The sequence below is a fragment of the Anguilla rostrata genome, chromosome 2 (genome assembly GCF_018555375.3).
Source record: "Anguilla rostrata isolate EN2019 chromosome 2, ASM1855537v3, whole genome shotgun sequence".
NCBI classification, from domain to species: Eukaryota; Metazoa; Chordata; class Actinopteri; order Anguilliformes; family Anguillidae; genus Anguilla; species Anguilla rostrata.
This window is the reverse complement of record NC_057934.1, coordinates 18838853-18857014: the sequence shown is the minus strand read 5'-3', so window position 1 is coordinate 18857014 and position 18162 is coordinate 18838853. Positions and strand designations below refer to the sequence as shown.

General features: G+C 46.3%; 1 protein-coding gene across 2 annotated transcripts in view; it reads left to right on the top strand.

Moving 5' to 3' along the window:
- LOC135247501 (inactive ubiquitin carboxyl-terminal hydrolase 54-like) overlaps positions 1-18162 on the top strand; it is an 86728-nt gene that overhangs the window by 35335 nt on the left and 33231 nt on the right. For both annotated transcript variants that reach the window (XR_010328226.1, XM_064321005.1), the window contains exon 3: positions 13266-13358. Coding sequence is in view for 1 of the 2 variants with exons in the window: in XM_064321005.1 (XP_064177075.1) it covers positions 13266-13358 (93 nt within the window). In the remaining variant the exon portion in view is untranslated. The remainder of the gene's footprint in view (positions 1-13265; positions 13359-18162) is intronic.

Sequence of the window (18162 nt, the reverse complement as noted above, 5' to 3'; positions counted from 1 at the left end):
TCCGCTTGCTGCGAAATGGGTCTCATCCAGAAAGAGAGATTTTAGACCGTTGATATTTTAAGCGTGCGCTTCCGAAGAAGTCGTCATGCCGTTGTGTAACTTCCTCTTTTCCCTTCTAGTTCGAAATGATGTTTATTAGCTTTCGATTTGCGCGTTCATTTTTATTTGGATTGAAATTCACGAACACAAAGGACAGAAGGCTAGAGTGCCCGTTGCTGCATCACTGCCAAGTGTGTTCAGTTCCTCTTTTGAGGTTTTTGAATAAAATTTAGAAATAGGATTTTGTGGAACTCTGATTTTACTCTTATCTCATTAAGTACGGATGTCAACCACTTTAAAATATGTTGTGAACACAGAAAAACTGGTAGGATGTAGTTATTTTACAAATAAAAGGGCAAACGGTGCAGTTTTGTGGTGTCTTAGCAGCCCAGGCACCGCTTACACTGTTTTACACCATTGTATCGTCTGTGCAGTTTACGCATTTGTGCTTGTTAATGCTTTATTTTCGCCTGGCTTCGGTAAAAGTTGTGCCGTTTGCTCTGGCAGCCTGTGCCTGTGGTACCGGTGAGGGGAGTGACTCCAGCACCTGTTCCTACCTCTGGGCAGCCATTCCAGAGGAGGTGCACTGCAGCCTCGGAGACAGGGGCAAACCCCTCCTCCTGTGGGGGGGGGCGGGAGGTTATGTGGACCTTCTGTTCTCTTCAGTTGTGGGCGTAGCGAATACACCATGCGTGTCCCCGCTATTATCATTAGCAGCCAATCAGCATTAACCTTGTTTAAGTAAGAAGGTCAATAGGGAGCTCGTTTATCTTTTACAGTGACGATGGCCAGGGCAAATGAGTTCATTAGAATGCAGGGGATCGCATGGCTCATCCGCTATGAAGGGATGATGAGGGACCAGACTGAGAGAAAGCCAGTTTGGGAGTTTGACCAGGACACCGGGCATTGATACACGCGCTCTTTTATTAATCTGTGGGGTCGTTAAACACTACGCTGAGATTGAGTTCTGTTCCAAAAGGATCACTTCTTACAGTATGTAGCACAGTGTCTCCATCACTGCCTTTTGGTGTTGATTTTCACCTTTGACCTTTGACCTTTTGAAGGAAGCCCATCCCCAAAATGGAGCGCAGGAGTTAGAGGAGGCAGGGAGGTGTGACTAAAGACAAGAGGCCAAGAAGAGCCTTGTTGCCTGAACTGAAGACAGCCATGGAGCAGCGGGTCATAGGGCAGGGATATTTTAACAGTGCCCATTGCTATGAGCTGTCAAAGCAGTTCAACTCACATGTGGTGGCATTGCTATTGTACCCATATATTGTACCAAGCCGAGTTGCCTCTGCAAATATCCAGCTCAATAGATGGACAGCAAATTAAAACAAAAGTAGACTATGTAAGTAACTCAGAAGTGGAAAATCCTGGCTCAGTAAATAGAAGTCCCCAGTTTTTTATTTTTTGTAATTACCTGGACTTGTTAATCAGCACAATTCTTCAGCCAGGAGGTAGAACTAATTAGTGAAATCGGCTTGCAGCGTTCATGGGAGGAAGAAACACACGGCAGGACCTTTACTTTCTGACTACTGGACTTTCTACCTGACGTCACTCATGATGAGTAAGACTAGTACCTAATTAATAAATAAAAAATTATTAATGCCATGGGACAGATTTTGAGCAGTGTTCATGTCCTGAACACATTGAATGACTCAAGCAAAAGCAAGCTGCAACCTCCAGCCATTTCCCATCAGCCCTCATTTTCTCCTGGCATAGAGCTTGTGTAAGAGGGCTAGGATCCGCCAGTCAGCCCCTCGCCATCTGCAGTGATTGGTTCACCAAGCGAAGGACCTGAGGCTACTCATACTCTTACTGGAAGTTCAGGTGTGATGTCACCTTCTTGTAGCTGAGTCACATCACTGACGCACTGTCCCTGAAAAATGTGTATGAATGTGTGTAAGTGTCGCTCAGGAAACGCCATCTTAATAACCATAATATTTAAAGCGCTGCTTAAGCATTTTTTTTTACTGAATTCCACATTTGCCAGACAGTAGGGCAGGCATTTTTTTTAAATGACAGAAAAATGATGCGTGCATTTTATTGTCCTTTGGAAGGCACTGCACAGAGGCAGGTGGGAAAAGCTTTTCCTTTAGAGAGCTATTATTTTCTTGCATTTTTGGACCCAATTATTTTTATTTGTTTTCTAAATTTTCATGCGATTTTTCAGTGGCTGTTCTTTTTGCTCCTACTCTTATTATTATTATTATTATTATTATTATTGTTATTATTATTATTATTTACGAAGATGTATTGAAGCGTAGTGAAACTCTTGGTAAACAGCCTTTCATCCTTCACTGAATCCTCATTATCACAAGGGGAATTCTGGGTTCCCAAATGTTTTTTTTTTTTGTCTTCATTAATTTTTCCTTCCCTTTGCCAGCCAGCACGTTCCGTTTTAGATTTTATGATAATTACAGCCATTAAAAAGACATTTATTTAACCTTTTTTGGTCTCACGGGGCTTGGTTATGCAATCATTGCCGTTTGAAATACCTGGAAGAGAAATTTCAAATTTCGGTGGAAAGAAATTAACGAGGGGTGTCGGTATTCATTCAAACCTCAAAGTGCTTCATTAGTGCAATTATCTCTTTTGCTTTCAAATTGAAACTCTGAAGCAGTAGTGTAACTTTTTTTGTTGTACCAGAGGTGTGGGTTCCTGGGGAATGGCCTTTTGTGTTCTATACTCAGGGATCACACACTCGCACAGCGAGCAATTCAGTCCGCACGTCTCCGGTTCATTTTCTATGAAGCTGAGCGACGGCCAGTGACCAGAACGTCTGGGCAACTGAGAAACAAAAGTTGCCAGAGCATCGCTTCCCATCAGCCAGTCAGAGTTCCTTGCGTCATATTTTTCCAACAGATATGACTGTGCGGCTAATGCTCATGCCAGTTTTGGTAGGTAGAGACTAACGGTAGAGGGTCCAAGTACTCTAGGCATATACAGCGCTGTACTTTTATATACAGCTACTCGGAATGACTCAGTCTTTGAAAACACACCAAAAAAAACCCCACTCAATTTGTGCACTTGTTTCAGATCAAGATTGCAAATAAATAGGTGAATTCCATAAAAAAACATTGTTTGTGAAAAGCATCTTGTACATTTCCCCAGGGAGATTTTTTTTTTGACTAGATTAAAGAGATTTATGTCTGCTCAAATGAACAATTGCGCCATCTCTTTTATGGGCAATTATTAATGTAAAGGAACTCCCTTTGATGCTCATGTTTGGCAGAACTGTACTGGAGAGCAGTGAAAACATCAGGATACAAAGGAGCAAATCATGTTCTTTTTATTGGAAAGAACATGAAACCATTATGTAAAGTAGCAATTGTAAAAAAATGTAGAAAAAAAAGCAAGGGATCTTCTCTTACTGTACAAGGGTAATTCTTCCAAGGGGGAATGAATCATATTTCATATTGCTCGTGTGAGCACAAATACCAGTAGGCACTAGGCAGTTTACGTTTCTGGGAGGTGCATCTTTTTAAATTGAATGCTTACGAAAAGCTGAATCTCTGATGTTCTGACTGTCGGATCTGAACGTTATTAATGCCGGAAACAAACGGGGAAGCTTATCAATCATGACGTCTTCATCTTCACTTACCGTGAAAACTGCACTCGTTTTGGCTCATTTGTTTTGCCTATTTTGTCACCCCATGGGGCTTAGGCTAGCCAGCACGCTAGGCATATTCCGAATTTTGAACACTGGCTATAGGCTGAGACGGGGCCCTTTTGTGTGAGGCGGGGGCCCTACGCGTAGTGCACACTGTATCTTGTGTACAAGACGGGGTGACACTGAGGCTTGCATTTGTCCTCCTGACTGCTGGTCATTCTGCAGCCCACCAGCTGATCTGGGCAGACAGGCCCATCGTAGAAATTTAGGCTGCATTTACACCACAGGTTCCGCTTTGTTGCCTATATCCTATTTTTTTTACCGCCAGTGAGACCCATATCCCATACCTGTGTTAACACAGTTCGTCATACATGAAATAATCTGCATGCGCACACTAGGGCTTGGTTACAGATACGAAAGTAAACAACCACGCCCACCACAGCTTTATCGCCACCGGCAATGGGCACAAAACAAGACAGAAATAATACTTATGCTAGCTATTACTTTTCAAAGAATCTTTGGTCCACAACAAACATCCACTGTGTTTTTGCCTATACTGACTCACTGGCTTAAAATGTATGTAACCTTGGTATTCGTCCACTAGCCTGAGCCTTTGTCCTCCACTGACCTACTGTTACCAGCGGAGAATGGTTGTGCATATAATTACATTACACATAAATTAAAATGCATATGAGAATGTTGCATTTTGAGTGACGTGGAAATCGAAATGACCACAAAATTCCGATTTGTGTGTTTCGATGACAGTTGCATTGGCAGAGATCCGATTCCATTTCCATATGCAAACGTGGCCCAAAATGGATATGACAATATCCGATTCCATGTGGTTTTTTCTTTTTTTTTCACGTTCGTAATACACATCTGGTCTGTGTCACGTGAGCAAAAAAATTTGAATTGGGCCACTTTTACCTGGAGATGTAAGTGTAGCCTTATTCGGGAGTCTCCAACCCTGCTCTTGAGCCGCAGCAGCTGCTAATTTTCACTGCTAAGCGATGACATAGTGAACTCGCCTCAACCCGGTTCCTTGGACGTAGATCGGTCGCTGATTTTAGGGTGGAAACCAAAACCAGCAGACGGTGATGTGGCCCTCAGTGGACCGTGGCTCCCCGCAGCTCTCGTTGGTTTGAAGGCACCTTCCTGCCCAGCCCGGTTTCCGTAAGCAAACCGCATCAGCTGCTTTTCCTTCCGGCGGGATTCCCAGTTAATTGGGCTTAATTGGTCCGTCGAGCGAGCGCTGATCTTCATTCGATACCTGCATTAATCTGCTCCAGTTCTTTGTGAAAGAAAACGTGCGGTGCGCGGCGAGGGCGTGGGGGAGGGGGAGGGGCGCGTTTTTGTACCAGTCACAAGGTGAAACATGAACTTCGTCGTATTCACGTTAATACTGGTCCCTTGATCAAATTTGGGACAGCTGTCTCAATTAAGCTTAATTAGTTGTTAAATTAATTTGTCTGGGCCCCTCTGACTGACTAATTACTCTCGATCAATAAAGATTAATTGCGTTCTGTATTACTAATTCATTTTGATGGGTTCAAATGTGGAAATGACCCCTTTACGTAGCTCTGCGGCATCTGCAGCTTTAGAAGAAGCTCAGTTCCCACATCACCAATAAAGATTTAAGAGTAGGTACTTCAGGGCTGTCAAGCCCAGATTACGATAAAATTAATAGCTCATCAACTCAAATTAATTGGAATGAAAACTCACATAAACAGTATGAACTGACGCACGCGCACACACACACACACACACACACACACAAACTCGCTCAGGTACGAAGGCATGCATGGGCACGCTCGTATACAAGCACACATTTATACACGCGGGCACATGCACACGTGCGCACAGTCACGCGTGTACACATGCCCACACATGCAAGCATGCGCAAATATTGTGCAGCTGAATGAAATGCGTACACTCTTTCCTAATTTTAGATCATTTTTGTAAAAGATTTTGCCGGACACCTTGCTTGAATCCGCTCAAGCCCCAGCATAACAAATAAAATAAAATAAATGAATAAAAATTGTAATAGTAAAACATTCTATGGCCAGAGTGTACTTATATAAACTCTGTTGGAGTTGAATTAGCACTGCACATTTTACTGTGCACCTGCCCCTCCAGACCCCATGGGTACCACATACCAAATATGTATGGACAGACAGGTCCTCTCTGCCCCTCCCCCACCCCTCCTGACATATCTTTTTACAATAAGTTCATGAAATGCTTTTGTATTTCATATTGTGACATACTCCATTTTTCTTAGGGGTCCCTGAGATGGGTGGGGACAGTTGGATATCTCAAACATACAGACACCTCACATAGATAGGGCATGGATGAACAAATTGAATATGCCATCCATGCTTGTGGTGCTCTCTCTCTCTCTCTCTCTCTCTCTCTCTCTCTCTCTCTCTTGCTCTCTCTCTCTCCTGCTCTCTCTCTCTCTCCCTCTCTCTCACTCTCTCTCTCTCTCTCTCTCTCTCTCTCTCTCTCCTCTCTCTCTCTCTCTCTCTCTCCCTCCCCCCCTCTCTCTCTCTCTCTCTCCCTCCCTTATCGGGGCGTGTTAGCGGGGAACCGCTGGCTCCTCTGGCAGGCCTGGCTGTCTCCTTCCTCCATCATCACTCAGAGTTTATCTCCAGCTAAATAAACCCAAACGCTGTGCTCACTGTGTTCCTCATCTCCCCATGACCGAGCGAGATGATGGAGCGGGCTCCCTGAAGTGGGACCGAGCTGTCACACCTTCATTGGGAGAAGGGGGCGGGGGGGGGGGGGGGACCTTTACCCCCACAACCCTTCGCCGCCCTCCCTCTCGTTTGGGCCGTGGTCCTCCTTCGGCGTCCCGGATTCATCCGCTTGGCCCGCACGCCCACGGCGTTCTGGCTCGCCCCGCCGCCGCGACGCTCGGAAGTTCACACCCGGACGTGAGATTCTCGGGTGATTTTGACGGATCATGTCCTGTCACGTCAGATGATTTTTCAGGGCTTCGGGACAATCCCTGCGCATTCTCTAAACCTCAAAGGGTGGAGAGGGTCTTTAAGAGATGTGCGTGTGTGGGTGTGTGTGACAGAAAATGAAATACTGTGTCTGTTTAAGAGTTTGTGTATGTGAGAGGGGAAAAAAAAAAACTATACGTGTGTATGAATGTCCTGCGTGTTCTGCACATACTTATTTTTAGTCCCTAGTGAACAGTTAATTTACCATTCCATGCTTTTGACTGGGGCTGTAACTGTGTATGCTGCAGTAAGTTTGAGAGAACACCAAAACTCTGCATCTGTGTAGTTTATACAGGCCGTTTGAAAGGGTTTAATGAACAGTCACTGAAGCGTACTGTAATTCGCATGTGCCATTTAGGTCAGAATGGCTCTTTCTGTTAGTGTCCTGCACTTTAGATACCTGGCTTTTCATTGGTTTATCAGGTTCCAGGCCACTGTCAGATCGCAAGGTTCGCTGTGTCCACCATGTGTTATTGTGATTATTTCTCTGACGTCACCGTGGCGATAGTGTTTTACTCTGATGGTCACTCCCGAGTGCAAATGTGGCACAGGAAGTCAATGTTCTGGTTTAGAAAACACATTTTCAGGGGTCCCACAGCATACAGTATATGAGCTGAGAGTTCTTCTATAGGAGATAATTCAGGGGTCTGATAATGTAAAGTACGGAGATTTTAATAGGTATGAAGCAAATGGATATTCAGGTACAGAAAGAACCAAAGGGATTGGTTTTATCTGTGGTGCATTTCTGCTGACCAGAGATAACCAGCCAATAAGTACGGCGTTTCAGAACGCTCACACTGCAGAGCAGTGGTTCCCAACCGGTCTTGGGGAATCCCCGGTATGCTGGTTTCTGTTCCAACCAGAGTTGAAATTTCAGAATTTTAAGAAGATGTTTTCAGGTGCTTTTCGTCTTTGGAGGAATTATTTATTATTTATCCTATTTAAGCCATATTTTGTGTGCATGGCATGAAGAATAAAAAACATCCTATGTTCACATTGCAAGCAACTGCATAAAAAAGAGGAAAACACATTTTTAAACTGGTCAAATTAGGTGAATCAATACGCTCTTATTTAGGTTGTTAAATGTGTGTATAATATGTTTAATGTTTTCCTTAAACTTATTAATGCAATGTTTTGGCTTGTTATCATTTGCTTTGTCTTTGAATTCTTCATTATCTACCAAATTGTTAGTTTTAGTGGACATATGTCCATACTTTCACCAAATAATAGCCTATTGATTCACCTCAGTCTTTAAATCTGTTAAATAATTTGGTTGCCGCTTTTTATGTAATTGTTTGCAATATAAAATAATAATCACAACATGAACGTGTTATTACATGAAAACTGTTATTCCTCATGGAATGTGTAGGTATTTCTGACATAACGTGAGTTAAGAGGGTGAATAATCCCTCTAGACAAGAAAAGAACCTAATTAAGAAAAATGAACGGCTCGTTAAAATTCTGGGATTGCAACTGTGTTCGGAATGAAAAGCAGCATCCACTGGGGGGGTCACCAGCACTGAGACTGGGGGACCACTGCTGTGGATAATTGTCGAGCACGGCCACAACAAGTGAATGGTCCATCTCTTTCTTTTTATGCGGAAAGCTGAAAAATCTGTCAGGAATCTGAGGAATTAAACTTGTCGTGGTTTGAAACACTCAAGTACCCAAGGAATGTGAGCACCACATAACACAGCAACAAGAAAGCTGTTCTCAGTTTCAGTTATTATTTCCGTGTAGTCAATTGCAGGCAGTGATTCAAAGCTGGAACATTGTGAGGCGGTGCACTGGTAAATAATGTAGACCAGAAGTGCACAGCTCCGGTCCTGGAGGGGTAGTCTGCGTGCTGGTTTTTGTTCCAACCGATTACCTTAGTTTTAGTTTTCTGACAGCTCTATAAACTATGCTGGTTCACTCCTGTACTTGAGCCCAGTAAATTTTTTAGGATTCACTTGCAGTCTGTTGCTGTACTGTAGCTGGTGCTTATACAAATTTCAGATCAAGATATCCATCCATCCATCCTTTATCTATACCCGCTTGTCCTTGGCAGGGTCGTGGGGAGTGTTAGAGCCAATCCCGGCATGCATTGGGCGAGAGGCAGGAATATACCCTGGACAGGTCGCCAACCTATGGCAATGCATACACACCATTCACTCACCATTCACTTTCACACTCATACCTACGGGTCATTTAGAGTCTCCACTTAGCCTACCTGCATGTCTTTGGACTGTGGGAGGAAACCGGAGTACCCGGAGGAGACCCAAGGGGACACGGGGAGGACATGCAAACTCCACTAAATTAATAACAAGAGCAGGAGTTGGCACAACATCCTGAAATGGATCAGCCCTTGTTCTGAACTCCCGATGTGGACTCTAACTACGCTTGTCAGGCATGTAACTACCCAGGCACCGTACGACCTCCAGGACCACGAGGGCCATGATTTGAGTAACAGGGCTCTAGGGATTGCTGGATAATGCTTTGATGACAAACTGCATAGTGTTGGCCAGGCTTGGCAGATAAAAATTTAAGATAGCTTGATTTGAAACAACAGTTTTGCAGAGGTGAGTGCAATGAGTATTGAAATCTCTTCTAGCATTGAAAATATCTTTTGGACTCACCATGTTAACAGAGTGCATGGTTATTATCATCCACGATTGCCAGTTGTACCAATGTGGGGAGATCAGTAGCAAGGTAGGCTTCAGGGGGAGGGGTTGGCCCAGAGTCTTTGGGGTGGGTGTATGAAATGACCAAACCAGCCAATGAAATCTATTATCAGAAATCTGCTGCCACCAATCTGATTGGAGGAAACCTGGGCCATAAAAAAAAAAATCAAGACATTTTTTTCAGGTGCTCCGCCAGAGTTCGAGCCTCTGGAAACGAGGCGAACCGAAGGGCAGCCGGTACTTTTCCGCTGACTCGGTAAAACGCGGCCTGCCGCTAGCGCTTCCTCCGGATGGGCCTGCCCGCTAAACGGATCGCCCCGCGCGCGGCTAATCCCATCGCAGCTAATTAAATCCGTCTCCCGAGGCGGGAGGCGGGCGGCGGCCGTCAGCGCGCGCGGTTCGCGTCCCGTCGGGGGGGGGGGGGGGTGGGGAGGGAGGCGCGGCGCTGCCTGCTGGTCAGCGCCCGCCGTGCCAACCGCAGCGCCCCACGCCGCCCGCCGCGGGCAGATTTCGCTCCATTTGCTGTTCGGCGGGGAGGCGATTCATCACAAATAATGAAGGAAGTATTAATAATAAAAAAAAAGCAGACGCCAGCGCCTGCATGCAAGCTGTCACCTCCTCGCCCGCCGCCTCCTCGCCCTCCTCGTCCGCCTCCTCCTCCCGCCGCGTTCTCGGCCTCGTCAACACATGCTGTTAATTGCTGTTTACTCGGTCTTGCGGGGCTGCGGGACGGCGCGGAAGGAGGCGCGGGGAGGGAAATGCTGGCGCGTGCTGTGCGAGGTCTGGCTGGTCATGGAGAACAGAGGCTTTTTTCTGCGTGGGCTGTTTCATTCTGTCGTAATAGTATTGTGTGCAGTTATTAATGTGATCCTGCTTACATACCAGATCTTTCATTGGGATGATGAACATTGGGTTTGACTGAATTAGCCTTAAAATGTAGTTAAATGTAGAAGGCACATAGGAGCACAAGAAACATACAGGCGCACACACACACACACACCCACACACACACACACACACACTCGTACACACTCAGATGCACTTGAGCACACACACGCGTGCACACTCAGACACACACACACACACTCACACACACACTCGTACACACTCAAATGCACTCGAGCACACACACACACACACATTCACATGCACACACATACTTGCACATTCAGACACGCTCACACACACACACACACACACACACTGGTATACACATACAATATTCAGGTACTTCAGGAAATTCAGGAAATGGCCCTATGGATATAGCAAAGCCACCACGAACAGTTGTAACAGACCACTTATAGGGCATCTGCATCCATCTGCTGCAGAGGAGGTGCCAATTCTGCATTGTGCTATAAGGCGCATTTCTGTCCGGTAAAACTGTTCTGCTGTGACTTCCAGCAATTAGTGGCCTCCCGAGTGTGGTGTGGTGACAACTGTGTGTCGGCCATTATCGGCTGTGTCCCTGTAGGGAGTGAGTCAAGATTACAGGGCCCTCTTTGTTGCTCACCACCACCCCCCCCCCTTCCCCCCTTCCCCCCTTCTCACCTTCCCCCCTTCTCCCCTTCTCCCCTTCTCAAGAGTTAATCCACTCCACTGCCTGTATGACATCACCGTGCTGCCATTGCTGCATCATCGTTTAATTCACGAGTGTCAAAGCTAGAGCTCTGCCCATTTTCACAGAACGCGTGCCCGCTCTCTCCCTGGCGAGCGGGCACACGCGATGACATACGAACGACCGGGTTGCCATTTTAAAATGAATAACTTGAGATCAAAGACACGGTGGGACTCTGTAGCCTCTGTAGCGGGGAGGCGGGTACGTGCGGGTTTTCGCGGTTTCGGTCCGCAGGAAAGAAAGCGAGCCGCGTTGACAAATGGGAGAGGGAATCGGGGAAGAGTCAACACTCTGAGAAGGGGTTGGGGTGGGCTGGGGGTGTGGGGGGTTGTGGGGGGGCGGGGGCGGGACAAAGTGATGAAATAATTCGATAGCACTTAGAGCGGGGGTTTTGTGGCCGGGTTCCAGGGTTGCGGTCTCCGGGAGTTTCAGCTTAGTCGGGAGATATCGAGGCTCGCTGGGGGCTCGCGCGGCCCTTTTCTCTTCTTCGATCGCGCTGAGGAGGCGAACGCTGCGTTCGGGGGGGAGACTGCGAAAGGCTTGCGGAAGGAGGGGAGCGCGTCGCGTCGCCGCCGCCGCCGCCGGAACGCCGTTTGGGAAAGACCGCGCCCCGGTCCCGCGCGGGGACGAACCTGGCCGAAGACTGACTCCCGTCAGAAATGGCTCTTCCGTGTCATTCGGACAGCAGGGCAATGCGTGATCTCAGTGCCGCAGAGGCGTGAGGACTGATCTATTATTCATATGCAAAACTTAAATGTGCAGGGTAAGCTATGCATATTTTTTTATTTTGCGGGCCTAACTTATCGAATGTTACGCAGTACTCGGTGAGAAATGCGTCGTTTGAGGGTGAATGCTGATGTTTCTCCTTGTTAATTTCACTTTATTGCTGTGTTCTTCATTTTGAGGAATAATGAGCTAAAACTTTCTTGGGGTTTTATGTTGCTGCTTTTGTCTCTTTTGCCTCGTGGAGATGGTCGTGTTGTACTGTATGCAGAACCTGCGAACCCTGATGTGCCTCACGCAGAGAAACTTTTGCTTTGGCGTATGAATGATACGCGTGTGCATCTGTTCTTATCGTCTGTGCGTGCCCCCCTGTGTAGGAAGGTCCATAGGCGCGTTCTTATTCGGATATCTCAGGATCTGAAACGGTGTGAATGCACTCTGATGTTTATTCCTTTAATGCAGGGGTGCCCGATCTTATCCGAAAAGGCCGGGGTGGGTGCAAGTTTTTGTTTTAGCCCCGGCACTAAGACACCCGATTCTGCTTATCAAGGTCTTGATTGATGACCGTAATTAGTTAATTAGTTGAATCAGGTGGCATAGTGTTGGGATAAAACAAAAACCTGCACCGGCACCAGCCCTTTTTGGATAAGATTAGACACCTCTCCTGTAATGGCCATTGTCAGCTGTTCAGTCAGTGTGTCAGAAGTCTCTTCTGACCTTTGTGGTATTTTCCTAGGTCTTGGCTCGGTCTCAATTCATTCACAACCGTTTTGTGTATGTGACCTGCTACGAGGCTTTCATTATTTCATAATCACAGACCAGCTAGGGACTCGCTACACACGCAGTGCTAAAATTGCGCAAATTATCACACTCGAGCGTAGGTTTGAGAACGTGGCTGCCCAGCCTTTTAAGGCTTGTCGTATTAAAGCTGCGTGAAACTTTATTTTGGTCTCGCAGCAAGGTGTTTGCTGAGCCCTGCTCCTGAAACGTGGTAGGAGATTAGGGGGAATGAGGACCGGGCTGAGCAGCGTAGAACAGGCAGAGCAGAGCACCGGTGATACATATCGAGAGGATGGACTGGAAAGCTGCAGCATACTGTAACCTGGCAGCGGGAGCTAGCCGTGAGCTGGCTGGGAAGCACTGGGCAGTATTTCTATGGTGTAACATCAAAAGGAAATCCGAAACCCGTCGGGTGTTGCGCTCGCCTGCTGCACAGAGAGAGGCACCGGTTGTCCGGTGCAGGGCCTCTGGGACTGTAGTTTTTGCGGTACACACCGGTACGGTCGTTTTGGTATTTTTGTAGTTTTCTTTCATTTGCGCTTTGGAAGACGTAACGAGCTATAAACTGGAGTGACGTTTCGCACACGATGCAGATCTCAAAACAGCGCACTCCAGTCAGAATGCGTTAGGAGGATCAGCAAGCAGCTTCATACCTTGCATGGTATAAGAGGTTTCATTTTCCCCATATTTTCTGATTTTTGCTTAATTTCAGATGCAGCTGAGCGCAAACGATTTCGCACATTTTTTTATTGTGTAAAACTTAACTACATTTATGCTTATTTAACCTTTATCTTTAAGTTAATAAATATATTCCTTTACCTCCACAGGTCCTGTGGCACCTGGATATCTTTCGTAGGAGTTTTCGTCAGCTGACCACACACAAGTGCATGGAGGACTCCTGTATCTTCTGTGCTCTCAAGGTACTACTGACCCCAGGCCCTATGGAGTGACTGCTCTCGAGGGCAGATGGCAATGGACCGGTTGGGCTGTGTAGCAGAGTTCTCTACCATGAGTTGGCACGAGTGTGTTCTTCAACGTGACCACTCCCTCAAGAACAAGAGTCAAATTGATTCAAGTGGGCAACAACCCTCCTCAATACTTGAAGCATTTTCTCCCCAGTGGTTAAACTGCAATGCTTGGCTGCAAAAAGAACTTGAAACCCCGCCCATCCCAAAGTCCTAATAGAAGCCAGTGTGGAAATATAAATTTAATACATTTTTTACACAAGAAATGATGATTTAATTAGTTAATTCCATCCCTTCTAATAGCTCCCCTTGATCTGTGTTTTTTTTTTTTTTTAATTGTTGCACTAGTATAAATTTGGCTTAATTTCAGTGGATGCAATGTGGCTTGTCATATTACCATAAATTACCATACGACTATATAAGGAGGCTCCCCTTCCTGGCTGCCTGGCACCTAAAGCATCCATCCATGGCAGGTGTAATGCTGTGTCGTTTGTTTCCAATTACATCCTCGACAACAGATCTCACCATTGATCTATCTATCTAGATCTAGCTATTGATCTATCTCCCTCTCTCTGGCTAGCTAGTGATCTATCTCTTTCACTGGCAAGCTAACTAGCGATCTATATTTTTTGCTAGCTAAATTTGCTACCGATCTATTTATCTACACATCTCTCTCGCTAGCTAGCCAGCTGGTGATCTATCTGTCTCCCTCGCTAGCTGGCTAGTGGTCTGTCTCCGCTGAGATTAATTTTAAAGGAAAGTAAACCTGAAATTGTAAAAGATATAAAGAGCAGAGGTTTGCAGCGTTCCCTTTATGATAATACATGACCATAAATAAACCCACTCTGCTGTGGTGGAATGAGAAACGCTACCAATAATCCTGCCATTGGGGGGAAAGTATTTAATTTCCGGTGCTGGCCAGTATAAGAGAGTGCCTATTCAAGACTTTTACATTAGCGAATTTCAGGTGGAGGTGTTTTTTCATGCCGGGTGCTGGTTATATTTACTGAATCAGGACATTAACAGACTCCCTGTAAAATAGTGTGCCACTCTTTGTGAGACTGGATAGAGCCTGTGAGTGGTTGACCAATTGAACGATGTGAAGGAGGGGAGGCAGGAGTATTTAAATTCCTATTCCTTTTTTATTCCTGTGTTATTTATTTTGTTCAATATTGAAAAGTTCCATACGAAACATATGCATTAAAATAGAAAGATAAAACTTTTTTTTTTATCTCTCTACTTAATGTTTTATTTGAAGCATTTCATATATTTCATGTGTTGTTGGTGGTTGTGTTTGGGGACATATCTGACCATACGATCTCCCATTTGAACATTAATGATAAAGGCTACAGAATAAAAACATATGTGTAAAGGTCATTGACTGTGCCTAGTATTGATTTAAATAAATAACAGCATGCCCAGTGAGTTCTTGAGGTGGTCTCAAGGGCCTGCTGAGGGAACAATCCCCCTCCATTTTACACTTGGACTCTTCCATCTCTGTCACCGTAAACAATGTGTTGTCATAACAAGATATTTGTTTTCCCTTCAAAATGTGCTCTTCTAAATCAGAAATTTGTGCTACGCTCTCGTGCTGGAAAGCACTGCAAAAGAGGCTTACGTTCATCTATATTTTTGGAAGAACTAAACGTTGTTTCGTTTGCTTTCGTCGTCTGTTTGTTTTCGTTTCGGCCTGTTACAGACGATAGCTATGCGGAAAGACGGGAGTCGGTGTGAGCTTCGCCGCCCGCGTTAGTGATGTCACCGCTCTGGTGCGGGCGCTCCTCGCGCGCAGACTGACATTAGCGACGCTCCGTAAAGCCGGCCCTTGGATTAAAGACGCCGCCTGCGGTTTTATCCGTCGTTTGATATGCGCGTTATTGATTTTTAATGATAACTAACGCAGTCAGTGCTGGGAGGAACTTGATGTCCTGTGTGTGCATCTTTTTTTTTTTTTGCCCCAGGAAATGCAGTGCAAATGTTTATTTTGCTTATAAATAATGTATTCTGGCTTGTTCAGATTGTTCTTTTTGGTTTCTCTAAAGTCGCACGCACTAAATTAGCATAGTGTTTTGCTGTACGGGGATTACGTATCCTCGTACTGTGGACTTCTCCTGCCAAAATGAAAGCAGGATTTGAGGCAGCAATGGATGATGGGCGTTCTGTAAACCCACAAAAGCCATCTTTTCTTTTTCAGGCCAGTATTTCTCTTTATAATCACATTAGACATGACTCCACATTTGACATCGTCTTTGTGGTTATTTTCAGTTTCTGTGGTTGTACATTACAGTTCCTTCCGCTATCTTGTTTGAAATGTGCTGGAACTATGATATAGTTTCGGCTGTGATATGGCATCACTTTTCACACAGAAAAACCTTTTGTTTTTCCAGAAAGTTGTTAAGGAACTCAAATAATTGTTCCATCACAATCTGCTATAGCACTTTCACCCAGAAGCAGAAGCTTGAGGACTTGTTGGCCACACACTATGGTTACAGGCTGACCACATAAGTAACGTGCTTAGCTTTGCCTTCGCTAACAGTGGAGAAGCAAAATGAAACGTACAGTATTGACCAAAACTGAGCATCCTTGATTCCTTACATGGCTGATTCTCCTGAAATGCATGACACTGCATAAGCAGACCGACGGTGTTCATGTCTGTTAACCTCAACCATCAGTTTCATGTGAAATAGTTATTGGAAACTATCTTACCTCTTAATTTAGCCCAAACTGGTGTTTTGTGAATTTTTCACAACACCAGCCCCCCACCTACGGATTTATGGGCATTGGGAGGTCGGGGTTTAAGCTGCTATTTAAACAGTGCGGTGCAGAAATTTTGTGCAGTGCCACCACATTGCGATGAATGACATAGCAAATCACGCAGCGAAGCAGCAGGCCGATTATGCTGGCAGCGCGTCTAGCCCCCTCAGATGAGGATATATTTAGCGTGGCGTGTTACGGTCTGTTACGAGCGTGTTATGAGCGTGTGAACGCTCCGGCGGCCGAATCTAACCAGACGTTCCCGAGCGGCCCGGAGCCGATAGCCAGGAGCGAGCGAGAGGGAGAGGGAGGAGGGAGGCGCGATGTTCAGCCCCGGCGGATGCGACGGGACTGGCAGCGCCGCCATCGCTGGGCGACAGCTCCGGATGCGGCCGTCTCCCGAGAGCGGCGGGGAGTCTCGGCGACGGCGTCGGCTGCGGAGGGAGATCGCCCGGGAGGGACGGGGGTGGCTGCGCCTCGCGTTAACCTCAAGTCAAGACGCATACGCGTTATTTTCTTCGAGGCTGACTTTTGTCTGTTTTGAAGCCTCGCACATTTCTTCACAGGTCTGTACACCCAGAGTGTAACTGTTATGGGCCAATCAGCCGCGAGCTGGTCTGGTTTGGAACAGCTGAAAAGTAGAAGTGGGGTTCCTGAGTCCAAAAGAAGTCCAACACAGCTGCACTGGGTCCTGTACCTTTGATGCTGTCGGTTCTGTCTCGGGCGACGTCATTCGCTGACGGTGACCGCCAATACACAGTGGTTACTTTTGGCTTCATCGCCAAGGTTACGGTGGTTTTATGCCAATTCGGGTTACCACTGTATTACAGTAGGTCCTCCTCCCAAAAATAACATCTCAGGTGCCCACAGGCTAGCAGCTGATGTTCATTAGGGATATGGCTCTCATGCTGATGTTCGTCAGGGATATGGCTCTCATGCTGATGTTCATCAGGGATATGGCTCTTATGCTGATGTTCATCAGGGATATGGCTGTTATGCTGATGTTCGTCAGGGATATGGCTCTCATGCTGATGTTCGTCAGGGATATGGCTGTTATGCTGATGTTCGTCAGGGATATGGCTCTTATGCTGATGTTCATCAGGGATGTGGCTGTTATGCTGATGTTCATCAGGGATGTGGCTCTTATGCTGATGTTCATCAGGGATATGGCTGTTATGCTGATGTTCATCAGGGATATGGCTGTTATGCTGATGTTCATCAGGGATATGGCTGTTGTGCTGATGTTCGTCAGGGATATGGCTCTCATGCTGATGTTCGTCAGGGATGTGGCTCTTTCTATGCGGTTCATCAGGATAGGCTGTATGCTGATGTTCGTAGGATATGGCCTATGCTGATGTTGTCAGGATATGGCTGTGTGCTGATGTCGTGGGTATGGTGTTGTGCTGATGCATCAGGGTGTGGCTCTATGCGAGAGTTCATCAGATAGGCTTATATGCTGATGTCGTCAGGGTATGGCTCTCATGAGCGATGTCTCGTCAGGGATATGGCTGTTGTGCTGATGTTCATCAGGGATATGGCTGTTATGCTGATGTTCATCAGGGATATGGCTGTTATGCTGATGTTCGTCAGGGATATGGCTCTCATGCTGATGTTCGTCAGGGATATGGCTGTTATGTTGATGTTCATCAGGGATGTGGCTCTTTTCCTATTAGCAGCGCTAGCTCTCCTATAGCTCTCCTATAGCGCGCTGCGTAGCCTGTAGGGTGGCAGATAGAGAGGGGCTTGCAGGTGTACGCATCAGAGCAGCAAGCGTGCTGCAGTGCTCCTGGTGAGGAGGTGCGGATGGCACAGGGGTGACTCCAGAGGCGGAGAGTTCCCAAAACGTTCCTTAAAAATGAGAACCTGCTCCTCTAAGGTGCATGCTGCTTCACTCGAGCCGGGAACATACGTGCGTGCGTCTGCGTGCGTCTGCGTGCATCTGCGTGTGCGTGCGTGTGTGTTCTCCTGTGTGTCCCTGTGTGTGTTTATGTTTGGCCGGCTGTGG